At 51.2% G+C, this 25,780-nt stretch overlaps 9 protein-coding genes across 9 annotated transcripts; 4 read left to right on the top strand and 5 right to left on the bottom strand.

Moving 5' to 3' along the window:
- Window positions 1-10: 10 nt before the first annotated feature.
- Window positions 11-2,176, bottom strand: BJX68DRAFT_119237 (uncharacterized protein). Its single transcript, XM_071036084.1, has one exon. The coding sequence runs from the start codon at window positions 1,720-1,722 to the stop codon at window positions 328-330; it is 1,395 nt and encodes a 464-aa protein (XP_070904684.1). The 5' UTR covers window positions 1,723-2,176; the 3' UTR covers window positions 11-327.
- Window positions 2,177-2,571: 395 nt separating this feature from the next.
- Window positions 2,572-3,099, top strand: BJX68DRAFT_262167 (SCF ubiquitin ligase complex subunit HRT1; the record flags this gene model as incomplete). The annotated part of the gene is made up of 4 exons (XM_071044378.1): window positions 2,572-2,673; window positions 2,741-2,819; window positions 2,876-2,946; window positions 3,001-3,099. 4 exons carry the CDS (start codon window positions 2,572-2,574, stop codon window positions 3,097-3,099), a joined length of 351 nt encoding a protein of 116 aa, XP_070904683.1.
- An 891-nt stretch (window positions 3,100-3,990) lies between these two features.
- Window positions 3,991-6,027, bottom strand: BJX68DRAFT_226825 (homoserine kinase). Its single transcript, XM_071038567.1, has 3 exons — window positions 5,070-6,027; window positions 4,722-5,020; window positions 3,991-4,667 (listed from the first exon to the last, which is right to left on the bottom strand). Exons 1-3 carry the CDS (start codon window positions 5,494-5,496, stop codon window positions 4,326-4,328), a joined length of 1,068 nt encoding a protein of 355 aa, XP_070904682.1. The 5' UTR covers window positions 5,497-6,027; the 3' UTR covers window positions 3,991-4,325.
- Window positions 6,028-7,029: 1,002 nt separating this feature from the next.
- Window positions 7,030-11,798, top strand: BJX68DRAFT_252544 (magnesium transporter CorA family protein; the record flags this gene model as incomplete). The annotated part of the gene is made up of 5 exons (XM_071042583.1): window positions 7,030-8,420; window positions 8,509-9,035; window positions 9,660-10,661; window positions 10,722-11,247; window positions 11,702-11,798. 5 exons carry the CDS (start codon window positions 7,030-7,032, stop codon window positions 11,796-11,798), a joined length of 3,543 nt encoding a protein of 1,180 aa, XP_070904681.1.
- On the bottom strand, window positions 11,585-13,453 carry BJX68DRAFT_119092 (splicing factor ESS-2 family protein). Its single transcript, XM_071036082.1, has one exon. It carries the CDS (start codon window positions 13,241-13,243, stop codon window positions 11,816-11,818), a length of 1,428 nt encoding a protein of 475 aa, XP_070904680.1. The 5' UTR covers window positions 13,244-13,453; the 3' UTR covers window positions 11,585-11,815.
- Window position 13,454: 1 nt separating this feature from the next.
- Window positions 13,455-16,822, bottom strand: BJX68DRAFT_119091 (uncharacterized protein). The gene is made up of 2 exons (XM_071036081.1): window positions 16,101-16,822; window positions 13,455-16,005 (listed from the first exon to the last, which is right to left on the bottom strand). The coding sequence occupies exons 1-2, from the start codon at window positions 16,600-16,602 to the stop codon at window positions 14,024-14,026; spliced, it is 2,484 nt and encodes an 827-aa protein (XP_070904679.1). The 5' UTR covers window positions 16,603-16,822; the 3' UTR covers window positions 13,455-14,023.
- Window positions 16,823-17,892: 1,070 nt separating this feature from the next.
- BJX68DRAFT_119089 (uncharacterized protein) lies at window positions 17,893-18,325 on the top strand. The gene has a single exon (XM_071036080.1). It carries the CDS (start codon window positions 18,021-18,023, stop codon window positions 18,267-18,269), a length of 249 nt encoding a protein of 82 aa, XP_070904678.1. The 5' UTR covers window positions 17,893-18,020; the 3' UTR covers window positions 18,270-18,325.
- A 454-nt stretch (window positions 18,326-18,779) lies between these two features.
- On the top strand, window positions 18,780-19,395 carry BJX68DRAFT_119083 (uncharacterized protein). The gene has a single exon (XM_071036079.1). It carries the CDS (start codon window positions 18,941-18,943, stop codon window positions 19,280-19,282), a length of 342 nt encoding a protein of 113 aa, XP_070904677.1. The 5' UTR covers window positions 18,780-18,940; the 3' UTR covers window positions 19,283-19,395.
- A 1,624-nt stretch (window positions 19,396-21,019) lies between these two features.
- Window positions 21,020-25,121, bottom strand: BJX68DRAFT_226807 (putative RNA polymerase II transcription elongation factor (Ctr9)). The gene is made up of 2 exons (XM_071038566.1): window positions 23,974-25,121; window positions 21,020-23,903 (listed from the first exon to the last, which is right to left on the bottom strand). The coding sequence occupies exons 1-2, from the start codon at window positions 24,826-24,828 to the stop codon at window positions 21,207-21,209; spliced, it is 3,552 nt and encodes a 1,183-aa protein (XP_070904676.1). The 5' UTR covers window positions 24,829-25,121; the 3' UTR covers window positions 21,020-21,206.
- Window positions 25,122-25,780: the final 659 nt, after the last annotated feature.

The raw sequence follows: 25,780 nt of genomic DNA, 5'->3' as shown, positions 1-25,780 counted from the left end.
TTGCCCACAAACAAACCAACCAACCTCACCAACCACATAACCAGCCGCTAGCAACATGAACCATTCCAAAACACCGTAACCCTGCCACCAGGGCGCTGATTAGTCTAGCTGCTTGGGGAAGTAACAAGGAAGAGAGTACAGCGAGGCCTGAGATAGACAAGACCAGAAAATCCAGATAAATGATAGATTGTTGAAAAATGAGATAATATCCCCGAACATGTGAGTAAGGAGCGGATGACTGCCCATTGCAATCATGGTGTTACCAATAGGTTTCTAGAGAACCGATAAACAAAGGTCTGCGACCAGTGTCCAGGTGAAATGATAGCGTTATGCAAGTGAGCTCTGAATGCCACTCGTGGGGATACCCGGATTAACATCGAGTTTCAGGATTCTCCGTAAGTCGTCCTCCATCTTCTTAGTATCAAATGCCGGGAGGTTAGCGTTGGCCGAGACAGGCTGAGGAGCAGGCGACTGAGATTGATACTGAGAGTAATGGGCTGGACTCTGCTGACTGGAGGAAAGCTTTCCGTAAGGGTAAGGGGCGGAAGGTGACCCATATCCTTGTCTTGATGTGCTTGGCGTATTCCCAACGTTCGAAGCAAGAACTCCTCTCCCAAAGGGATCTTGGTACGTGTGATATTGTGGCGAATTGAAGTGTGTATGGTGAGGCCCTGACAGCGGTACGAACTCGGATTGAGGGGGTTGCTTGCCTGAAAAGTCGCCGCGTGAAGTGATAGTTGGAGGACCAGAGCTCGTCCTAAGAGGAGTTGCAAAATGAGGTACCAGGGGATTAGGGCCTGGCCGTTCATGACTATGTTCCTTATTGTGGCTCGAATGAAAGACAGATAATGGCCGTTGCGGACGAGGGTTAAGCAATAAAGTCTTCAGAGCTTCCGTTTTCGCTTTCCGTTCTTGCTCGTCGAGGTCTTGGAGATTGGGTGACGGCGAGCTAGTCGATCGTAAAGCATTCATGCGATCCTTGTATGACGGGGCAAAAGAAGGCCCAATTTGTGGCTGACGCAGATCCGATGCCCCCATCTCGAGGGGAAACATTGCGCTGGTGTCGGTATTGAACCTACGCTGTTGCATAGCTTTAGAGTCGGTCTGCGGTGAGCGAACTCGAGGACTCGGTTCAGGACTTTGCTGAGAGGGGCGGTTCCTGGCATCGACAGCAGCTTTGAAAAGGAAATCGAGGGGGGTGGACTCCCGCCCATCCTGTGAAACTGAAGGTCGCAACTTGGGTTTCGACGGTGTGCTTTCAAAATCTGCGTCAGCATCAAAGCTGTCGCTGTCATGCTCGCTTGTAGCTGCGAGGTCAGTCTCTGGAAATGATTTGGAAATAAAGCTTGGAATTGGCAGGGTCGAAGGCGCAGGCGACGCGTGAAAGGTAGGACCGGCATAGTGAGTATCTTTGAGGTGAGAATTGGGGATGTTGTTGCTCGGATGCGAGGAGGTGTGCCGATGGTTGGGCTTATTGACAGGGGACGTCCTCGACACGTCGCGAGATTTCTTTGACGATCGATTTCCCTTCTTCTTGGACAAGAGAATGATGCTGGAGGAGTCGGTAGCTGCACCTCGAGGACTGAGAGTCCTGGGTGGCGAAGAAGGGGGCGTCGCGAGCGGTGCGGCGTTCTGGTATGATGGAGTTGTGATTCTCTTCTGGTTGCGACGATTGTTTCGGGGGCCCTTGGGCGTTAAGGGAGGTTGAGTAGGAGTCGACATTGCGACAGGTCGGCTTAATAAATAAACAGCCTTGAGGAAAGAGGAGGTATGACGCAGCAATCGAAAAGAAGTCCGTAACAAGATACTAATAAGAATAGCCGCTGCGCAAGACACAATAGTAGGTAAAGAATAATTTGATGATTGCCCGGCAGCCTGTACCGAGAAACAATTCAACGCTGAATTACAACCAAAGACTGTCGATTTCGATTAACGGCCGTGATGATGACGGCTAATCTGGGCGAAGGAAGGCGGCTTAGTCTAACTCGACAATCGAGGAACGCAGGAAAAAAGCAGCGGTTCAGGACTCGTAGGAACGGACAGGTCTAATATGAGCGAGCAAGAGAGTGAGAGAGCGATGAGAGAGACCTGAGACATTATTGTATTAGATTCGACATTGGGAGTGGTATGTGGTTAAGGTCAAGGTTGAGACGGGCCCGAGGATAATGAAGCCTTCAGCATCGTCGGGCGGGGATCGGTCGGGCCATGGGCCATGACTAAGGCGCTGACCGCTCGCGCCCCACGCCACGCCACCGCAAGGCTCAAGCTGTTACATGGTTGCAAACAAAACAAAAGGCAAGCCAGCAGGTACCTAGGCAGTTCATTCGGAGCCTACAATTGTTTTCCGAACTTGGTTTCTTCACACACCCTCATTTCACAAGGTAGCTAACTATCCCTCGGCTTCATTCAATCTGATGCTCTCAAAATCTGAGCTAACCTGCGTCAAAGGTCCCCAAGCTCAGGACGAAGACTGATAGCCACCGCCCCGAACTACCTAATCAGCCTCATTCTGCCCCTCCTCCAAGAACCCCGCTTCAAAGACCCGAAAGACATCAAAAGCCCATACTGAACATGGCCGATGTGGAAATGAAAGAGGCGTCGTCCTCTAAGGTGAAGACCGGATCTAAGGTAGATGGAGCTAGCGACGGCAAGAAGAAGTTCGAAGTCAAGAAGGTACCGTTGCAGCTCATGGAGTCTGGGATTCTGATAGAATGTGTGAGCTAACGTAGACCTGCAATAGTGGAACGCCGTTGCTTTGTGGGCCTGGGATATCGTCGTCGATAATTGTGCCATTTGCCGAAATCACATCATGGATCTGTGTATGTTGCGTCACTGGGACTCCCAAGCATGTGCGGAGCTAATGCCTTTGGCATAGGCATCGAATGTCAAGCAAATCAGGGTTCATCTACCACGGAAGAATGCACAGTTGCCTGGGGTATCTGCAATGTAAGAACTGCCTACTTGACTCTGTATCGACCTTACCGCTGACCACAAATCCAGCACGCATTCCACTTCCACTGCATCTCCCGCTGGCTGAAAACTCGTCAAGTCTGCCCCCTGGACAACAAGGATTGGGAATTCCAGAAGTACGGTCGGTAAAGCTTAATTTGCAGATAGGGTTATTCTCTGGGGGACGAACCAGCCTGGTGCATAGGTAACGGTTCCTTGGACGGCGTTCACGGTCATCGTTGATAGCTTAAAATGTCACTTGTTTTGAAGATTTCAATGAACATAGGATTTGTAACGCTCTTGTGAGAAACATGGCATAATATCCACCAGTCGGCGTAACTAAGCCTATCTCATGCAACCTTGACCCCATCTACCTTGACCCCAGCTCCGCCAGCACCACCCAGTAGTGGGACCAGCCACTTCTCGGGATGATTATTGTAGAAAGGCCAGGGAGGAATCACGACGAGCCCTGTTAGAAGCGTTCCCGCCAGCCCAGTCCAAAGTGTGAGATTGAGATCTTGGAATATGTATCCGATGATGAACGCGACCACCTTGAATATGAGGTGTCAGCAAGGTACGCAGTAGATAAATAAAGAAAAGATCATGGTCCAACTCACACCCGACAAGACCAAGAGCGCCGTAGAAAGGATCTCGGTGATTCGTTGTCCGTGGAAATCCTACTCCGATAGAAGTGGCCAGGTTAGCAGCTAACTCCTCGACCGCGAGTGAATGAGCGGAATTGGTGCTCACTATTTGGCCTTCAAAAGCATCTTGAATAGGAGCTAGGATGTCGTCCATGTTTATTGAAGGAAATACCGTCGGTGATGAAGTGGATTGCGATGGTCAGAGGTTTGCGATGGATTGCAACTCACTCCTTGAGTGCTTGAAGCTAGCCTGTGGATAACTTGTCCTGATACGAGATCGATAACTAGCCTTATCGAAACCGACCGCCTTATCGATAGGAACACCCGTGGGCGTAACATTTCTTCAGAAGGATAGGGAGAAGGATTAAGGTTACAAAACTTCAGTTTGACCAAATTGACCTGGACAGGTATATAATTTTATTCAGCTTCCTACTGCCGAATAGAGGTTATCTTCCGCCTGATTTGGGAAAATTGCGGCATACACTCAAGGAGGGTCCCTTGACCGAACAAGAAGTGACATAATTCACTATCATCATTTTAGGCCCCCTCTACGGAACTAGATACATGTTTATACGCGTGTCGGTGAGAGTAGCATCCTAGGCGCTGCCTTCCCAGAAGCAAAGCGAATATATAAGAATCTGGTTGAGTAGTTTTTTGAGAAAAAGACTCTCCATAGACCCAAGTCTATATTGTTGGAAGGGAAATGAGACAGTCCCAGAACATATTGCGCAATCAGTAGTGCACCGTTGTACCATCCTGCGCGGGCTCGAGAAGCTTCCACTGGCAAGTTATCCCCTGGGACGCAAAGCGGGCGATGATGAGATCGGCAATTTCGGAGAACCTATCAGTAGCTAAGGCGAGGATTGTCGGACCGGCGCCTGATAAGCAAATTCCAAGCAGACCAGGTTGTGTGCTTGGGGTCATTGAGCGAAGAATCTCTGAAAGGCCTGGGATAAGGGTCTGGCGGTAAGGTTGGTGGACTTTGTCCTGCATAGCCAGATAGATCATATCGGGATCAGGAGGCGAGGAACCCAAAGCTGCCGGAAGAAGAGCTGCGCGTTGCAGGTTAAAAACCTAGGAACCTCCAGTTTAGCCTTGATAGCAATATAGAGGGAGACGAAGACTCACCACATCGGCTCGTGAATAGCTTGTAGGGAGGACGTTTCGTGCATTGGCAGTTGGCACCACAAAGTCCGGGATGATGGCAATGGCCTTGATTTCCTTGGCCCATTGGAACTTCCTATAATGACCAATTCCAAGAGGCGGCTCCGGTGGCTGTCGACCAGTATCAATGCCACCGGCCGGGGAAGGGAGGACCTCACTAAGAGGTATTTCTTTGCGTGCAACATCTTCTGGTTTGAGTTCGTTGAGATACGTTCCGACAAAGCCTCCAAAGAGTGATGCAGCGACGTTGTCTGGGTGACGCTCTATTACAATAGTCAGTATAGATATTGTCGGAGAATAGGGTGGACTCACCAATCATCAAACAATAGTCAAGGAGCCTGTCCTTGCTCAGACCAAGTTTCCCTACTTCATTTCCTAGCACGACACCTGCAACGACTGCAGTTCCCGACGAACCAAGACCCCGACTAAGAGGGATGGGGTTTACAATGTGAACTCGCGTCTCGACGGGGAATGCTCTCTGATCATGACACCTAAGTACGTACAAAGCTACACGGGTGATCAAGTTGACCTCCGGGTCCAGACTGATCTTCTCGGTGCTATTGCTCTGGTCGTCATACGTGATGAGACAGTTGAGTGGGTGCTCCGACGCAGATTTGGAAGAGTCCACAGTCACCTGTAGCTCAAGAAAGAGGGACAGCGCCAGGCCGATGACATCGAATCCAGGGCCAATGTTTGCAGACGAACAAGGAGTCCGAATGGTAAATGATGTCGAGGACATTGCGGGGAAATCGATCAATATTCAATCGAGGATGAAGTGACAGATGAGGAGCCAATTGGTATACCAATGGCTGGGAACTGTTCCTGCAGTGAACTGCCTGTCTACTTATCTGTTTCAAGTACTTTGAAGTAGTTGTTTCGTTTTATCTTGCCCTCGAGTGGAGGAGTATCTGATATCGAGGCGGCGAGCTATGACTACTTCAAGTGGACTTGGCACACCGAACGCTTGAAAAAAAAAATTGGGGACAATGCCGACTTCGGGGCTCCAGGTATGTCGCACAGCGAGCTTCTTGGGCCACAAAGCCAACCTTGAGTGCGTCGGAAGGACTCCCAATCATGGCGAGAATAAATCAGCTTTTGCTCATCGCGGTCCGGACGAAAAGCTAAAATGTCACACGCGAGACGGAATTCTCCGTGTAGCAGGTGCAGGGGTCTGGAGATCTCCTGTTGGTGCCTCCTAAATCCGCTGTGGATTTCGAACTTCAGGAGACGAGTCTCAACAGAACATAATTATAGATGACTCAAATTAGTAAATATCCCTCAGAGAAATGAATGAATGAGTGAGATTCTTTCTTCCTGCCAGGCCAACAAATCGCAGCCATTATTATTCATTCGGTCGCCTCGAAGCCTTGAACTGACTTTGAGACTAGCTCCAGAACTCTTTTATCCCTCTCAGCGGAAATCTCTGTCCGCCCCTCTTTTCTGGCACTCTTGCGTCTCGCATAAATCTTCTTTTTATGCTCGTTAAGAAGAGATTGATCCTTCCAAGTCTCCTTTATTTTCTTGTCCCTCTCGAAACTGAACTCTCCTCCAGTTATCTGGAGTTTGATAGCTGTTTTCGGCTGTGGCAAATCGCTTTGTCCGTCAGACGACTAGCTGAATCCTGCATCATACCCTCGGTGTTTTTCAAGGTTTTCCTCCGCCGACCTCGATTATTTTTTTTCGAGTTGACAGCTCGACATTCTCCCTTCCACCTTATATCGACTCTACCGGCCTTATCTGACGGATATCGGACTGGTTGATTATTGCTCGTTTTCCGGTCAATTCGAGCAAGCAGCTACGCATCTAAGTCAAACCAGAGGTTCTGCGGTGGACTGATCGCAGAACTCGCTTTGAGCTCCCCCTTTCCCTTTTGCAACCACGGAGCGACAACGCTCCTTTTCACCTTACTCAGTCAAGTTGGCGGGGCTTCGCTACTCTCAGACCTCTTTCTTGCACCCTCTCCTGGGCCCCAAGTTCAGGGTCTTCTGCGGGGGAGACACCAGACCCCCCTAACTAGGCTTTCGGCAATACTTTAATCTGGCACACGAACGCGCATCGGTTATGCCAGGCCCTTGCGAGGGGTCTGGCTGATGGATGGAGGAGCAACTATTCCGGGACTAGTTCACCCATCTTTATTCCCTTGGTGATTGGATACGACACGACTACTGTCGATTCTCAGCGACGATATCGATCAGCATATTCTGACTCTTCGAGCAAAGCGGCAGCAGCAGCTTCTATCAATTTAAAAAATTGAACGGCTAACCACCTGAAAATGACCGAATCACCTAGATCCGAGAGATACATGGATCTGACCCGATTCAGTACCCCGGTACCTGAACTGGACGACCATCGGTTTCATCTAGATAACACGCCTCGAATTGAAGCAACCGCGGATATGGCATTGAGCCGCCAGAATACCGCGCAACAAGGAATCGTCGAGGTGCCGCAGCGACCTGACCTTTTGCAAATTCAGGATGTCTACAGAGATTCTGGCCCGTTCTCACGGGATTTTGAACAAGCGATAATGGACGATGATCGATCTGCAAACGATCTGAATGCTATAGGACGTCGGTTCTCGGTTGAGCCCACTGGAAATGTTCGCCATGGCCGGACATACAGCCGAACGCATCAGGATATGGGAAACAGATCGCGAGAATCTTCTGTCTCAGCAAGGTCATCCTCACCACCGAATTCGGTCGATGCCTTTGCAGATCCTCGTCGCCGAGAGCGCGCAAATACCTTGGAAAGTCACGCAGCCCCCGATCTTGAGGCCATTCTTCAGCGGACAGTCTCTGGCGGCACTCGACGGCCAACTTTCAGCAATGCCAGTGTTATTCGACCCCAGCCAGGGGATATACAATTGGACTCTACGGAAGACACATGTGTTCCGCCATTTGACGAGCCTGGAAGGATCCCGGTTATTGACTACGAGGAATTGGAGGAATTTGTTGCTCTAAACCAGAAGATGAAGCCCTCAATCAGCCGCCGCAAGCATAGCGTGAGCTCCCAGGGCAGATATTCACACGTCTTCCACGACCTTCGCCCTGGTGCTCACAAACCGTCTGAAGTTGACGAGAAGCACTCCAGCCCTGAACGTTCATCCGGGGAGCTGATGCCGCCTATGTTCGACGAGAAGATTTTTGATAACGCGAACGAGAGGAATCTGCTTGACAACTTGAAGAACGAGAATGAACCGACCCGCTTTGGTTTCTTCTCATCGGAGTCTCAAAGTACTGTGCACGCGGCAGAGCTTGGCGATCTTGTCCTACCTGGAGACACTTTCAGAGACCTTTTCCAGTTAGGTCCAGAGGGCGGAGTCTGGTGGCTAGATGTTCTCAACCCGAGTGAGGCAGAAGTTAGCGCTCTCTCACGAGCGTTCTCTATTCACCCTCTGACAACGGAAGATATCTTGACGCAGGAATCACGAGAGAAAGTCGAGCTGTTCAAGCAGTACTATTTTGTCTGTTTCCGGACATTTTACCAGGTTGACAAGACCAGCGAGCGATTCATGGAGCCAGTAAACTTTTACATGGTTGTCTTCCGTGACGGTGTCATCTCGTTCTCTTTCACTGAGAACCCTCACGCCGCTAACGTCCGGCGGAGAATCGGAAAGCTCCGCGACTACGTGTCGCTTAGTAGTGATTGGATTTGTTATGCTATGATGTAAGTGCAACCTACAAGTTTGGCTGTCCCCGGCGACGGCTGGAATCAAAAATATTAACTCTTCTTTAAGCGACGACATTGTGGATAGCTTTGGCCCTGCAATTCGGGAAATTGAGGTCGAAACCGAGGCAATTGAAGATCTTGTGTTCATCGCGCGTATGGAGGATTTCGAGTCATTTCTACCACGGATTGGAAATCTACGGAAGAAGGTTATGAGCTTGATGCGTCTCCTAGGGGGGAAGGCTGATGTCATTCGGGGTTTCTCAAAACGGTGCAATGAACAATACTCGGTGACACCCCGTGGTGATATTGGACTATACTTGGGAGATATTCAAGATCACGTCGTCACCATGATGTCCAATCTGGCACATTTTGAGAAGATGCTCAGCCGCTCGCACACTAACTATCTTGCTCAGTTGAATGTCACGAACCTGGTCCTCGGAAACCACGCCAATAAGGTTCTGAGCAAAGTGACACTCATCGCTACGATACTCGTGCCCATGAACCTCATCTGTGGTCTGTTTGGTATGAACGTACATGTACCCGGACAAGATGTACCTGGCTATGGATGGTTCTTTGGTATTGTCGGAGTTTTGGCTGCTGTTGTTGTGATCAGTGGACTGGCCGCCCGGTTTTATAAGCTTGTGTAGGGCAAGATTGGCAGGATATCTCTGGGTTGAATTCTTGGTTTATACTTCTATTTCCTGTGTTTATATTTTGTCTTAAGTGTTTAGCTACATTCAATCATCATTATTACAATCACCTACCATGCCTCAGCCCTAAATGATCGTAAATTACATACTCATGGGCGATCTAAAATCGGGAGATGCCAAGCTGTGGCGGTGCACTGGCGAGATGCAGGCAGAAGAGAAATCCATCCTGAGTGGGAAACATCACCAATGACTTCCACTGTCGCTTCCCCATCCAGCAGCAGCGTATGACTCGCTCTCGCCCCGTCCATATCTACCCTCACTCTTCGGCTGCTCCGCCGTGAGACGGAATCCCTTCCGTCTACCTGCTTAATGTTCTCCTAGCATTTAGTACCAATGGCCTTCGTCCGGATGGGACCACCTATGCGACGGAGAGCCACGCGTATGCATCACCGACATGATGCCATGGCCAGCTTCGTATTCCTCCTCTTCGCCGCACTTATCGCAATTGCCAGTCCTACCATCGCGACTGAGATACACCATGCGCTCCCCGCGCCGGAGAACAGGCATGGCAAACTTGTCGCCAAAGATGACACCCCCGTGGGCTTTCCCTATCTTCTCAGCTCATTCTCCGGTCTGCTTATAGACGATGATGTCGATAAAATGGGAGAAGCGCGAGGATTGGACCTTGTTCGTCGAGTTCCTGATGGAGCGACAGTTCTCCGGAACAACCACGTTCAGACAAGGGAGATATTGATGGGTGAGATCCAGCATGCGCACTTTACTGTGGACTCGAATGGGGACAACAATGTCAACGATACTTCCAATAACCTCAACAACAACACCTCGAAACGCGCAATCACTCCCGTTTACCTTTCCCTCACCATTTGCTCAAAACCAATCGTCAATGAGTCTATCGCTGATACTGCACTGCCCCTACCTCAGCTCGCCGTCTATGTCTCAACATCTGAGTCTCTCCAAGACCCAGGCCCCCATCATGGGAACGATACTGATCAAGTTATTCATCGCTCCGAAGAGGGATATATGAGTACAAATGTGTCTTCTGAAAGTAATGTTTACATCGGTGTTGTCGCTCCAGAAGACGGCAACTTTTCTGGATCATACTCCTACCAGATAGCAGCGTCGACGGATGGTTTGTTCCACAGCATCGACGAGAAGACCGCTTTACTCCACCTTTCGGATTCGGGCTCCGACGCAGCTCTTTTAACCACTGTCAGTCCTGTTCACCAAATGCTCACACAAGATCAGTTGAAAGATTGGCGAAACAGGACGGCTGTCTATACAATGTTCGTCAACAACGCCAACAATACTGCCGTAGCCGGCATATCACGGTCGTATTGTGCCCTTGAGCAACACTCTCAAGTCGCAGAGGGCGACAATCTACAGACAAGTATGACAACGCGTGGCAATGTGGACAACGGGCTCCAGGAGCAATTCTACGTTACCGGTTTAAACCGGAGCTCGAGCTACATAGCCGTCCTAGCAATGCCAGGCAATTCCAGCAATTCAGGAAATAGTGTCGGCGGCGGAGGTAAGCTGTGGCAGCCGAAACCATTTTCTACTAAAACAAGTAAATTGGCTACTCCTCGATCTCACATCATTATGAACTACAGTGCTGACCTATGTTCAGATGATAACTGTGCCGTTGTATACGACTTAGACTTCTGCTCTGACGTCGCATATGCAGTTCCCTCACATCCGTCAATGAATCTATCTGAAATCCGCTCCAAGTACGACAAATACGCAGAAGAACTATACACAAACTTTAATTACTCTCTCCAACAAATCCAATGCAACACCTCGAATGAGACCATCTTCTCCATGGCTGTCAACTGCACCGTTTGCGCATCTGCTTACAAGAATTGGCTTTGCGCCGTCACGATTCCGCAATGCGATGACTTCTCCAGCACTAACAACCAATCCAACGTTATGATGCGCAACACCGGTCAAGCCTTCCCCAATGGCACCCACATCAGCAACCTCACCCTTCGCGATGATCCAATCAGAAATCGCTCCCGGAACCCCAACCTCATCGATAAACAGATCCAACCTGGCCCCTACAATGAAATTCTACCGCACCTGAATAAATGCCATGACCTGGTCCGAAGTTGCCCCATGGCTTTGGGATTCCAGTGCCCGAAGGGCGAATTGCTGCAGTATTCGTATCAGATCAGCGCAGGCTGGGGGCTTGATATCCCCTCTTCCCTTGGGATTCTCACGATAGGCTCTGCTGTTGCCTCCGGGATGCTTTGGCTTTTCTAGCCCTATCTTCTCCAGCAGTTACACATTCGTCCATTCATCCATACCACCTTGCATACATGCTTTTTTGTTGGAGCTCATGATGCTTTATCTTGTTGTTATCAGACCTTCTATTATTGGTTCCTACACCTGCGTGATTGTCCTTGAGCTATTTCTTTTGAATATGGCCATAGGTTTCAGATAACCCGTTACCACTGTTGATCAAAGGGCTCTTTTTGTGTCCAGACATATTTCAACTCGAACGCATCATATATTAGATCCAATTGCCTAGCTGCCAAATCCGCCGAAACGTGAAGCGATACCCTGATATCATCAATCATTAAGACATGTTTCATTGTTGACTCTATACAGTGTAGAGCTTGTTTGCTACCGTAGGGCCTTGGGTAGTAAGCCACCCACCGCTAAAAATGCTCGACAACGAAAAGACAAGAAACCTAGGGGGTCGTAGAAAGCCATAGAAAAAAATCACCTCTGCCTCCTCGGCGTCGGCGTCCACATGTTCTTCAACCGCGAAGAAGAAGAGCCCTTATCACCCAAATTCGCTCTCGGCGTACCGCCGACCCTAGAAAGCAACTTTTGCGCCGCAGGCGAGAGCATCTTACCCGTACCTTCCGAGCCCGGTGTCCTCAGTCCAAAGTCCAGCCGTGGACTACTTGCGAAGCGCGGTGTGGCACTGGCTGATAGCGGAGTCTTTGAGGTCTGTGCAGCCTTCTCGGCCCGCTTGTTCCGGGCCACGCGATCGACCATGCGGTGGTGGAGATCTTCACGGCGGCGGTTTTGCCTGATTTCGAATGGGTTGGGGGTTGAGGAGATGGGACCGAGGATGTGGAGGTCGTCTTCGCCCTCGAGAGAGCTGTTGTGGATATTGTTTTTAGGCTCCGGCTCCGGCTCCGGTTCGTCTTCGTCGACAAAGGCGTAGCCGTTGACTCGGGGGGTTTCGCCGCCGGCGTAGCTAGCCTCGGTTTCAGTCCGGCGTGGTCGGCCGGCGATTGCATCCTGGATTGCTGAGATGGAAGGCGAGGGTGGTGGGGCGTTGCTAGACCCCAAAGGAATGTCTTCAGCGAGTCGAGTGTTCTGATAGACGACTCGTTTAGGCCCCGCGCGGGAAATCGCCTCAGCTCCCTGCTGTATAGTCTCGTATGAGTCCTCGATAGATGAAGGCAGAAACATGAGCGAATTCTCCGCCTGCGACTTCCATCCATCTGGCTTTGCAGGCCGGGCATCCAAATCCGTTTTGACGACCACCTGTTTCTGCTGATCAGGATTTCCACCCTGCGCTTCGATGCGTTTTGTTTCGCGCTGATGATGAGCAATCTGACGCGCAGTCGGGATCTTGTTCCCACTCCAAAGCCACGCGTACTTCTCCCGCCGCTTCGTGTTCTGCTTATCCAGTAACTTATTGAATGATTCATTATCCTCACTTGTATACTTCGCTTGGAAATCCAAAAGACCCATCTTCGAGACGTCGGGTGCCCGATCCCTCTGCGTTGTTGCGGTAGCCGCTGTCGACACCGAGGCCACCGACATGGGCGTATCCCCGCCCCAGCCAGCTGGAGTATCGCCGGGTGCTGCAGCACCTCCCCGGGACGTCATGCTCTCCGCATCAAATCGTGGCCTCGACCGCCTCGGAGTCATCATCAAATCCGTAAGCCTCTTCCTTGAACTCGCGATCCATTCTTTGTCTTTTGAGTCTAGCGCATCGAGGTACTCTTGTTTCACTTGTGTTTCTAGGAGGCCTGGGAAGTAGTCGCGCGCGATGATGTGCGATAAGGCGTCTGTGTACACGTCTTCGTCGAGAACGGTGGCAGGTCGCTTGATGCGTTTGGGCGGAGGGGGAGGCGGCATCAGGGCCGTTTCGCTGTCTCGTTTGACGACAGCTTGGGAGGAAGACATGGTGGAATCTATGATAATAAGTATCGAGCTGTCTATTCAGGGAATCGGCGACGGGCAGCAATAGATATTAGCATGTTGAGCCGAATGACAATGAAGGCTCCGTCGTAAGAGTTGAGGCAATAATTGATGAAAAGAAGCGGCAGAATTTGGTCATCGAGCGGTTGATGATGCGGTGAGGCACAGCAATGACATATCGTCAGACATTGCGACAGGATAAAAGACAAGTTGTCTCATAAAAATTCTGGAAAGCCCCTGCGACTGTATAACTCTGCATCTCTCTCATAATAGATTCAATCAACAAGTGTGATTAACCAATTATCCTGTATCCCTCTATGTATAGCGAGACATTCACACTCAACAACAACCATTGACAACCAAAGACAAAGAAAATTCCGAATGAACGATGCCGATAATATCCCTATACAGTCCTTTTTACTGGTCCTCCCATGCTCAGAACGAATGATCAAGTAAAGCCCCCTATGTTGTTTTCTGAAACCTTTTGGAAACAGCCGCTGAGAAATGCCAAGATAAATGTAATCGAGACCAGAACCGATATGCCCAAACAGCCATATGAATAAACAATGCAAAAGAGAGTCATCGCAAAAGATTGTATGCAAACAGAATGATGAGATTTTCATAAAGTCGTTGACAAGGTCCACGTCTAGTCGTCCGGTTGTTGAAGGTACCCCGACTAGACAAAATTTACAGACCTGAGAGAGATGAAGCGAAGGTGGGGCTCATAATCAATACTGCAAACCCAGCCCAGTGCATGGTGATCGATTAGGCGTTTGTTGTGGGGAGTGTTGGTGATGGAAAGAGAGAGTAGGAGGTGCGGCCTTTTCTCCGATGTCCGCTCTTCGGGGGGAGTTCAGGGCGATCCGCCTTGTTCATCAGTGAGATGGCCTCCATGTCGGAGGTGGACTTGGCTCGATCATGTACAGAAGCACCCATAGAGATCAATTTGGTGGATTCAGTGCTGGCATTGCCGTCCGGGCGCGACATGATCTGAGTTTCAATTTCTCGTGCTAGGCTTTTCGTCTGCCGGTGGTGGGACGAGTAAGAAGAGCGAGACGTGGAGTCTTGACGAGCCAACCCTGTCTCTCCAGGAAGCATCAAGTCCGTGGTAGAAAAGTCACGACTACTCGCGAGGCTGTGTACCAGCTCCGGGACGCTCGTGGTGGAGACGGACGACCGATGCTTACGTACTATTGAAGCGGCGCGTGAGAGGATCAAGCTCTCTTGTGAGTTGCACTTGCTGATGGGGGAAAAGCTGCTTCGAGGAGAGACGGGAGGGTGATCGATGGTGTGGAACCCACTTTGCGAGCAGAATGAGAAATGTCGATCTGACTCTCCATCAGTCGCCAGATAGTCCTCGTACAGCGAGTCCGGAGAAATGTGTTTGGTTAGGGCAGTCGACAGGGCTGAAGAACTGACTGGGTGGAAGAAGCCACCATCCTTCGGGGCAACGAGCTCACTTTCGTAGCCTGCAGTTGAGAGAGTGATGGCTAGACGGGAGCTTGGCGTTGAGCGAGAAGGACTGGGCTGCAGATCTGGGCTCGACACAGCCGAGGTGCCCAGGTACCTTGGATTAGGTAACGGGCTCACCGCGGGCTGAGTCGATCCGACACCAAGGCCGGAGTAACTGTCAGTTACTTCACTTCCTTCCTTTCGTGGCTCATCAAGAGAGTTGCTCGCCCAGTCGAAGTTGGAGGTTGACTCCGCTGCGTGTTCGTAGCAGTAGTCAATGTCGTCCTCCCAAGACTCATAGATAGTTGTTTGAAGTGCTTTTCGGTGGACCGAGGATTGCCGCCGGAGCGTGGTCTGCATGCCTCGATCATCATTCGGCATTGACTCTCCGTCTGAACGGTACTGGGGAAGAGTTGGTGAACCCAATGCCTCGGAGAATTTCTTTGAGAGTTCCTTTGCCACGTTGATAGACAGATGTGATCTTGGAGCGTTGGATGGGCTCTTGGACCGAGCCACAACAGGCTCGGGGGGCGCCTGACTATCCAGGGCTCTAGGGGACTGAAGTGGCTGAGATTCGGGGCTATCGTGCCAATGTGTCGCTTCGTCTTCCTCGGGTACATCCTCCAGTTCGGAGGTTGGACTATTAAGCGCGGATACTGTCCTATTGTCGATAGTCTCGATTTCGGGACCGGTAGTGATGGCGTGGCCCAAGCTGGACGAGAGCATGTTGTCCAAGTTGAGGTTTGCAAAGGAAGAGCTCTGTGTCGAGTCTTCATCCGTGGAGTAAACATGCTCCGGGTATGCCTGGTGAGAGTTCAGACCTAGAATCTCATCTATTACTCGAGGCGAAGGTTCTGGGATCTCCGGCGAAGATGCTAATCTCGGTGACGAAGCTCTTGGTGGTGAGGTAGGTGACTCCACTCGAGGATATCTGGAGACTGGTCGTGAAAAGTTCTCAAATACTCGTGATTCTCTGAGCGGTCGGTAATCTAGCTGCCGGGGACTGATAGACCTTGCGCCAGGAGACCGTGGTGGACTAGCAGGCAAAGGGTCCACATCATCGGATTCGGCGAGGCAATGGGAGAGGTCCTCCGCTGAGGGGCTTCGCATGTGGATGTCTTCTGCACGGATACCCTTCAGGTTGGCAACAGGCTTTTGGGAGGCCCGGATGGCGGAGAACTCCGTGACCAAGTCAGTCTGGCGGGTCTTGTCCAAGGCATTGAATTGGGACGGGCTCGTATGAGTCAAATGGTGGAAGTCGAACGGGTCCGAAATCATACGCTTCATCTGCTCATCTATACCAAGCCGAAAATGGAAAGGTTACTCAAGGGTGTCCCAGGACGCGGCATGTTTGCTTCTACTTCCGGGGCCTTGGGGGAGCGACACTTACGTGCATCATTAGATCGTGCTTTGTGATGACGGCCGAAAAGCTCGGATACTTCGAAGCGGGACTTGTCGCGCTCCATTTCCTCTTCTTCGTCCAAGGTTGCAACCATGTTAATCTTGCTCCCTTGGCGGCGCAAAATGCGGCTTCCACGTAGGAGCAGCGACTTGGTTACACTCTCATGCCGGTCGTGGCGCACACCAGCTGCAGAGGTAGTTCGGTCCTCATGCGCAGGCGGCATGGGTGCGGTCTCAGTGGAGGTCATGGAGGAGGCGGGCGAGCGACGCGATGAAGAGACAGAGGGTGAGGTAGAAGTGGTTGTGTTGCTCCGAGAACGGCCACTGAAAACAGACAGTCGTTTAGGGCTCTGGGCGTGAGCGGTCGACCTTGAGCGCATATGAGCCGAATACTCAGGAGTGTCACTGCCAGAAGCTCCGGTGGACGGACGATCGGGATCCTGCGCCATTGGACGAGAGGTTGAAACAGAGAAATGAGGGCTCAATGGCATGGTGGAACAGCGTCCGTATCACACAACCCAGGGTCTGATTGGGCCAGGGCAACCTAAAGGCTCTCTGGAGTCGAGAGGATTTGACTGTCAAGGACCAGAATCCGGGGTGGACGAGCGATGGGTTACGCCTTCGAATATATTGACCGGGCACTGGCTTGTACCATGGTAGTGGGCTAGGCAGAATGGAGATGTGGACAAATGTATTGTCGAGAGCCGAGCCGAGACTCGAGCGAGAGTAGGCTAAGTTTATAGAGCAATAAAAGAGACAGGGTCAAAGAGCGCGAGGTATCAATTGGAGTGCAGCTGAAGGAATGGAACGGCGATTGTCACAGAGGCCGTAGAGTGAGAGACCAGAAGTCTGGATCAGAAACAATTGGGAAATTGGTGGAGAGATTGCACTAGCGGGAGTGAGCGACGGGAGTGGATTGGAGAGATGGCCAGCTATAGAGATCTGAATCTAGTGATGCGCAGAGAAAAGGAGCGAGCAGTCACTGCGAGACTGCCTGGGACTGAGGAGAAAAGAGAGTGAAATGAGCAATTGGAGTCCGTGTGGAAAGAAAGGAGAGAGTCCGCGACAGACGAAAGAAAAGTGGGATATTCCGCGTTGAAGAAGAGCACCGGATGAGGGAATACCTCGTTGTAATATTCGATGGGAAATAAAAATAAAATAATTCTTCGAATTATCCTTTTTAGCTGCTCCGAATAATGCATGATGTGCGTATGGGGATACGGATGCAAGCACTACAGAGTCGGCTCCATTATTTGTCCCTTTCCTGGTGCTGTCGTAACTCTTACTCCTCCGCTCGAGGTACCTCCACCTCCGTATACTAGGTACTGCGTATCTGATACCCGATCCTCATGAGAATCACATTCGCACCCTGGTCAACGCCACAGAATCTCTTCCCGACGAGTGCCCTGGGAAAAGGGTTGCGGTAACTCGTCGGACCTGTCCAGGAACACTCGACGGGAACCTCCTGCATTAACACGTACATAAGACAGTCTCGCAGTGCGACTGCAGGGCGCAGGGACCTCACAGTCTGAGTCCCAGGTCTCCGGCCTAGTAATCTTGAACTATTCTCAGGACGTTCCGTGGGAGGGGCGGAGTGCCCCGTGAGTCCAGCGCTGATCGATCGGATCCTACCTATCTATCTCCTCAATGTCTAGTTTGGGAGGGGGAAAAGAAAAGAGACGGCAGGGATGTGACATGAGAATCAACCTGGAAGGCTTCTTGGGATGATTGTGACGTGAATTTCCCGTCCCAGCCTTAGCCTCCAACAAGTGAGAATAAACTAGGAGATGGTGCCTCCTGGCTTGGGCGGGCTGGGGAGTAGTGGCTGGCCGTTGCATCGACGCTTAGAATTAGACACTAGTGCTCACCAGACGCCAGGCCGCCGGCACGCTTGAGAGTCGAGATTGCGATGAACGGGTTCCTCGATCGTCCAGACTCATTTTGCATCCCACTCGCGGCACTGCGTTGGGTAGGTATCGACAGTGGGTTCTGGCTCTGTCAGTGGTTCCTCTGGGCCTCTGTCTTTTGGAGTCTTGGATCGCGTCGTCAGGGGCGTCCACGACAAGATAGGCCTCCCATGATGCGATGTTGTTATTATTATTACTGGTATTATGAGCTAAGATACTCCGAGTGTCCACTGGCACTGGCAAGGCCCTAGGCTCGCAGACCAACGCTGGACCGAATTCCCATGGAAGGGATTGGCTGTAACACCAGGTGAAACCAAGACACAAACAGCGGAGAAAAAGGACTGATACTCCTCTGTGGGAAGTTCAGGGCTGGGAACTCCTCTTGTAACCATCTTGTAACCATCCGAGGAACGGAACAGCTCCTGCGGTCCACGGCCTGGAAACGCAGGAGTGTAAGAAAAAAACAAAAAAAAAAAAAAAAAAAAAAAAAAAAAAAAGGTGTCAAGTCAGGCACTGCTAGATCGCCATTCGCTTCCCATTATTATAAGATTCAACGTCTTCCCCACCAGATTTCGAGCCATGAGTGGTCGTCCAGCGTAAATTCGCTCGTTCTAGTGGAATCCTGCCAGTTTAGCCGATTTTTCGCGTCACAACCCACGGATCCTCCTTCCAGAATCATTCCAGCCAGTACTCTGTACCGTGGTTTGCGTTCTTTGTTTACTGTGATGGGCATGTCGACTGTCGATGCGGAACCAGACTCCGTGAAGTTGTTGACACTCGACATCCTCGACTGGGCGATGATCGACCTATATTCTGAGGGCTCGAGTTTTTAGTATTGTCGCGAAGTCCATGTAGGAGGAATTGTGATACCTATGCAGGGGTTACCGTGGAATCGGCTCCCAGCCTCGGATCGGGACACAGCATGTGCTCGGCAGTTCGCTGGAAGAACAATCACCTTCAAGATGGACCATCCAGCACGAGACATATCCAATCCAGCTCTCCCGAAATAGAATTCGAGAGACAGAGGCGAAGACGCGCAACGCCGCAACCCAAGCAGATGTGCAGGATGACGCAGTACGGAGTAACACGAGCTTTCATCTCATGCTGGTCGATCACACCGCCAGACGATTTGGGTCCCGTACCTGCATCCACCACACTGGTTTGGTGGAAATCAGATATGTCACCTTGGCTCTGTTGCTTTTTTCTATACCTTTGCGACCATTCTGCCGGGTTCCTCGATAATATGAGTGTACGAGGTTTTTAGTATACTAAGTCTTCTATATACTCTACTCTCCGTGGCCACGCCAGCTGGTTTGGGTCGTCGCACGGCACAAGACTGTGTGGTTAGATTGAGTCTTGACTCGCGATCGAAATTCCCTCGTCGATCCACACTCGGTTTCATCTCCATGCAGCCTCCCAGAGCACAATCGTAGCTCGATGGGTCTGTCAGGCCTGATCCGGACAGGGCAAACTCGTCTGCCTTCCAAGCATGCAGCGTCAGCGTCCTTTCATATTCTTTTTGTGCTTGTGCGCCGCGTTCAGTGCCAGACACCACCTCAAAAGGCATGCTCCTCGAACCGACAAAATACCGCGCATCCCATCAGGCCACAGCCATCCCGACTGGTCGACAATCCCAACAAGCTGCATGGAGGGGATGTGGTACATAGCTGGAGATAGAACCAGGATATGTCCTTTACCCCAGCTTTCACAAGGAATCTACTCCAGATCATCTTATGTTGCTGGGTATAGGCTTATGGCTACAGGTTACAATCCCTGTCGACCAGGGTCGGTTTGGGATGTGGACATTTCCTGGACATTGACGAGATCCTCCTCAAGACGCTTCTCTCGGAAGCCTTTTCATGGCCCCCAAGCTGCACCACGGGTTAAACTCTTGTCCTCGAGCGATCGTCCTTCTTGCGTCTTGGTATCTTTCCTCGCGAGTCGCAGTTGCGGCCTCTTCCTCATCCAGTAAACCCGACAAACATCCGATCCAGGCTTGGACTCAGTTGCCCACTGCTACACTGTCTCCATCCGTCGTCTCCTAGACTTCTTCTAACCTAGCATCAACATTCTCTGGCGGAGGCTCCAACCAGACTTCGAAGTTGGTCCAGTACTTTGATCCGGAGATACCCCCTGAACCACACCAGCGTCTCAGACCCGAACCTTAACAGCGCCTTCACCCGTTCGTATTTCGTAGCTCTTGTTCGTCCCTCAAGCCACAACGGTGGTACTCACGTTCAGACCATCGGATCGTCCGAATTGTCACGGGTGTCGCGTTTCATCTCGTGCTGTGGATGCCCGATGGGGAGAGTGAGAACTTAATCATCAAGGTAGAGTTAAGCTGTTCTGAAACCATGGTGTATGACAGTATGTACATACCACTGCTCTGAACGTGGTCGTTCATCATTGTGATCAATGCAGACCGTGCACTTGAATGAGAGAGAACCCGATTTCCTCCGTCCTTATCTGGTTTGTTGGGAATCTGGGCCTATTCTTAGACACGACCCTCCTCCCAAGACAAATTCTTAACAAGCCTCAATTGAAGCCAGCCCGGTCGAGGCTCAATACCAAATGTCGCGTCATGCCATATATACATACTCGTACCGCTTCTGGAACCCACTGTCTCAGATCAGCAATTCTTACTCTGCTCTCAAGGCATCGTATCTACATCTGGAATCCAATTCCGAGCCCGTTTCAAGGAGTTCATCGGCCAATTCGGCGTCCGAAATGTTAAAGAATATATTGGAGCGAGTCAGCGAAACTGTAGGTTTCTGGGACAGTGCGAGTCAAGTCAGAAAGCCAGCAGTGAGCACTCCCGTGACACATTAGTAACGTAATCGGGTTAAGCCTACCTCCTGAGCACCACTCGATAGAATAGTCGAATCTTATGTTGAAGTCCAAGTGACAGTTAACGGCGAGAGTGAGACTGGCCGTGGTTAATCGATCATGAGGCCGCGATCATTGACACTATACCCGAGATGGCTCGGTAACATACTGATCACGTATTCTGGTAGTATATTATTGCACGTTGCGTATCATGTAGGTAGTCAACACCTGAAAAATAGCTCTTCAGCATCCATCCCGACGCCTGATTCAAGAATACACATCGTATGGGTGGAATGAAGGATACACAGAAAAGAGATATAAACTACATAGTGATAAAAGAGCCATAACCTGCTGCTCACCCCCTACTCGTCGTCCTTCATCTCTGTATCCTCCTCACGCTCACTGAATAATCCCCCGTCATCGTCGTCTACAGGCGGAGGAGCAGCCTCCTCTTCTTCCTCGTCGTCATCAGCAATCCGTCTTGTCGGTTTGGCTCTCCGTCGTTGCACGACCTCTTCCTCTTCCTCTTCCTCGTCATCGTCACCCGCTGGTGTAGCAACGGCAGGTGCCTCGTCGTCGTCTGAATCGACCACCATCTCGGAACTCTTGTACTTGCTCTGTGCCTTGGAGCTTTTTGATCTCCGCTCTAGGCGCCTCTTCTTCTTGGGCGCGCCTTCCTCCCTGTCACTCCCATCTGGTTCAGAACTGCGCCCTGCGTCGGCCTCGTCATCGTTGATAAAGTCTTCCTCGGTACGTCTCTGCTTCTTCCGCTTCGTCGTTGTAGCAGACCGCTTCTTCCTCTTGACTTTCTCGCCCGTCTCTGACTCGGTGGTCATCTCGGCTTCTTCACGGGCACGCTCCTCCTCCGCGCGCTGAGCGGCAAGCCTTTGCGCTTCTTCGACAAGTTGTTGTCGCTCTTCGGCGATGCGCTGTTTGCGCTCGCGTTCGGCCTCCTGGGCTTTGCGAACTTGCTCCTCGCGGCGGCGAATCTCGGCCTCCCGTGCCTCGCGCGCTTGCTGCAGTTTTGCGGCGTTCTTTTCCTCGTACTCCTTCTGACTCTGAAGAGCTCGCTCGAGCTGTTTGATGATCGTCTTGGACATGTTGGCACGCTGTTCAAGAGATTCGGCGGGATACGGCGGGTTCTTGACCTGTGCAATGCGACCAAATGTCTCGACGGCTTGACGAAGGCCGTCTGCTGCGTCCTCGACATCTTGCACTGTGCGCTGAGTTTCGGGGAGGCCGTAGGTTAGGGAAGCGATCTGGTTTTGGACAAAAGCGACGTTGAATTCGAGGTGGGCTTGGGTTGGTGCAACGGAATGTGCGCGCTGAGCATAGTCTAGCGCCGTCTTCATTGCTGCGAGACTCATCTCCTGCTTTCCCTTAAGGAGCCACACGCGACCGAGACAGGCCAGTATCTGGGCATCACGGGCACGATCTTTCGACAATGCTGTTTCGTAGTGCTCGATGGAGCGGGTATATTGGCGAAGCTCTGCATATACATGACCTAGATTCAGGTAGACGCTGGCATCTTTCAGACTGTCGCGGATCTTGGAGAAAATATGTACGGCGGTGCTAAAGTCCTTCTTGTCGTCTACCAAGGCGATCGCGATACCTTGCGCCGCGTAGGCATTTCGTGGGTCTAGTTGGAGAGCCTTATCAAAGAACTCAACCGCCCGCTCGTACATCTTGCGGCGCTTCTCCTTCTCCTGCTCGGTCTCACGTCGCATGTCTCGCGCAAAAAGAAGGTGCACATTGCCCATGCCTGTTAACGAGTACCGGTCATGTTTGTCAAAGTACTGCAGCGTATGCTTATGGTGTCGCTGCTCATGATCTTCCGCGATGTTGGCAGCCCGTTTTTTCGACTTACTAAGATACCACCCAAACAAGGCTCGGACCTCGAGGTTTGTTGAGTCGGTCTCGTAGAGTTTTGCCATCTTTTTGGGCCCTTCATCTGTTGGGCTTCGGCGCAGAGCGAGGTAGGTCAACCGTGCGTTCGCCTCTGTATAGTCGCTATGGCGTTCAAGTAAGCCCTCATAGACCTTCTTCGCCTCGTCAGGCATATCTGAGGCTTCGTACGCCCGGCCCAGATTATAGCTTATCGTTGTGATGAGAGCATCCGTATCAATCTCACTCTCCTTCTCTTGCGATCGAACACAGGCGTCTAGAGCGGACTGGAACATGGTACGTGCCAAACTGAGTTTCTCACTCTGGTATAGGAAAGTGCCCATATTGTTGAGAAGCTGTGGAGGAAGATGCACCCGGAGAGCCGCCTTCAGCTCTTCGCCCTCCAAGTCCTCAGGGCGCTCCTCGTCCGGTATCTCCGCTAACTGCATTTCCTCGAGCTGTATCAAGCACTGCATGCTCTTATCAGGGGCGGACTGCTCATACAGTCGAGACAGATACACCAAGACAGACTCATCTGGGGTGATCTTTTTGCTTTCGTCTTTCCATAGGGCACGGACACCTTCCAGGAGCGTGATAGCCTTCTTTGCTTCAGCAGACTTGTCCTCCTTGCTCCCGCTTCGCTGCGCCGCAAAGACCTCTTCAGCATGAAGAGCTCCCAAAAGCATCATACATTCCGGGTTCTTCGTCTGCTGGATAATCTTCTCCAGCTGGAACTTAGCGCCGTCATAATCCTTGTTGGATACCTGCATCTGTACAGTACCGAACTTGGCCGGCAGAAATCCTCTGTCTCCTCCTCCTCGGGCTTGGTCGGACCGGGCATAGTAATCTGCGGCTTTGGTCATGTCGCCTTCGTAATGGGATTTTCGACCGAGCAGATACCATCCATCGCTGGCTATTTGCATGACGTCGGTGTTCTCGATCGATTTGCGGGACAGGGTCTCGACTGTCGAGTAAGACTTTCTCAAGAGAAAGTAACTGCCGAATAGAGCGCAGGTCATCGGATATTCCTTGTCCAGTTTGAAAGCTGTTTGTGTATACTGCGTCATGGCCACTTTGTACAAAGAGCCAAACGAGGGGTCTGTAGTAGCATGGCGAGAGCTGTCATAAAGGTAGTATACGGCTAGGAGAATGTTGGCAACTTTTGAGTCAGGGTTCTGTAAATGGCCATCCGAATTAGCTTTCTCCAGCAAAAAAAAAAACCCCGCGCTCGAGGAAGCAACGTACCAGTGCGAGTGCCCGCTCCCAGGCTACCTTGGCCTGATCTTTGAAGCCCAATTGCCACAGACAGCACCCGATACCAATTCTGGGATCTGGGTCCGTCAATCCTGGCATCCTCATCAGAACCTTCTGATATCCTTCCAACGCCTCCGCATACCGCCCGAGCAGGTACTGAGTCCTCGCACGCCCAAGCATAGCCATGGCATTTCGGCCACCGAACGCTCTTGACGAGTCGTCGAAGCTTTTAAGAGCTGTTCGCAGGGCTTCGGCCCTGTCCGAATTGTCAGGAACCCCTGGACGAACCGGTCGCGGGGGTAATAAAGAAGCTCGTAGCAGTGATAGGGTACCGCGAGCCAGGAACAAAGGTGGGAAAGACGGGTTCAATCGAAGGGCATCGTTGAGTGTTGATGTCGCCTGCTGAAGGTAATACTCCTTGGTTTTGGCCTCTGTGTGCAAAGCCCCTTCGGGCGCTACTCGGGGCACCTGCCGAGCTTTCAGCATATACAGCCAACATACCCACCCAAGCAGGCCCAGCTTCTCCTTTGTAGCTCCATGCGCAACTGATGATAGACCTTTGTTCAGAATGTCAATTGCGTGGTCAATCTGTTTCTGCTTCGCGTAAGCCAGCGCAATGATGACCCAGAAGTTTTTTGCCGCTTTCTCGTTCTCCAAGAGTGTGCAGAGTTCGGTTGGGTCGTCCGGCAGTCCCTCAAGGCTGACTTCGACCTCGCTGTCGAGGGTAGATGCAGGAATATCGATAGCAGATGGTATGTCAGAGAAACGAAGGTTGGGCAATGATGCGGTCGCAGGGAGCGAATCTCCATTAAGGCCATTTGAATAGCCGTTCTGTAAGGACGCCATGCTGGCTGTTTGTGAGATGGCGTATATGGATGTCGCGAGCTTCAAGAAAACGAGGACGCGGAGGTGAAAGTTCGGTCGGACAAAGAAGCTGTAGGAGCTGTCGTAAAGTTCAAAGCTCAGCTCATATTTGTTTCAAAATCAAGATGTAATGGATATTCAATGCCTCGACGCGTCTTCTTGGTGGTGCGCATTCGAGCAGAAAAGCGACAGCGCCTTGACTGGTTCAGGTCTGCAGTTCTTCCCGCAAATCCTCTCTGTTGACGCATTATTGAAACTTCGGCGCCTGAGGCCACAATGGCTAGCATTGTGGCTCGTGCTGCACCGCCACTTGTAGAACTACATAGATTGTCTGCCCCTTCTAAGCTGTATGTACGCTTGCATACTTTATGAGCACATTTCATTTGCTTTCGCTGTAAGAGGGGAGGTCATTCAGTACAAACTCTCTAGAGTCGCTAGAAAATTACCTAGGTCATCAATCATAAAGATACGAGGGTACTGTGGCACACAGCCATGCTCAATCGAGGTTTACCTTGGGAGGAGCCCTCAGGGTCTTCAAGGTTGGTCTTAAGCATTGCTCGACCCAAGCAATCCCAAGAGTTTGGGAACCCGACAGAGAAAAGCGAGACCAAATAGCACTCTGAAAATCCGACCAATTTCTGTCCAGTGCGCCAACCGGACAGACGCCTCCGCATACCCACTTTCAGCCGCGTTCAGCTGAGCCGCATCTCCATCGCCAACCTCGATACTACCAGCTAGATCGGATGGGAACCGGCCAGTTTCAAAGTACTGCTCAAGTAGCTCGTCCTTCTCCGTCCAGCGGGCATTAAGCCAGACATCAAAGTCTTTCTGGTCGTCAAGAGGGATATCAGCAACGGCAAATCGTCTCCAGTACATGTTGACAGAGGTTGGTGGACGCCCCTGAAGATACGTTGACCGGAGGGTAAAATATTTG

The sequence above is a fragment of the Aspergillus pseudodeflectus genome (assembly GCF_044049435.1).
Source record: "Aspergillus pseudodeflectus strain CBS 756.74 chromosome Unknown BJX68scaffold_3, whole genome shotgun sequence".
Classification (NCBI taxonomy): Eukaryota; Fungi; Ascomycota; class Eurotiomycetes; order Eurotiales; family Aspergillaceae; genus Aspergillus; species Aspergillus pseudodeflectus.
Note: the sequence above shows the minus strand (reverse complement) of the source record. Positions and strands in the feature narration are given on the sequence as shown.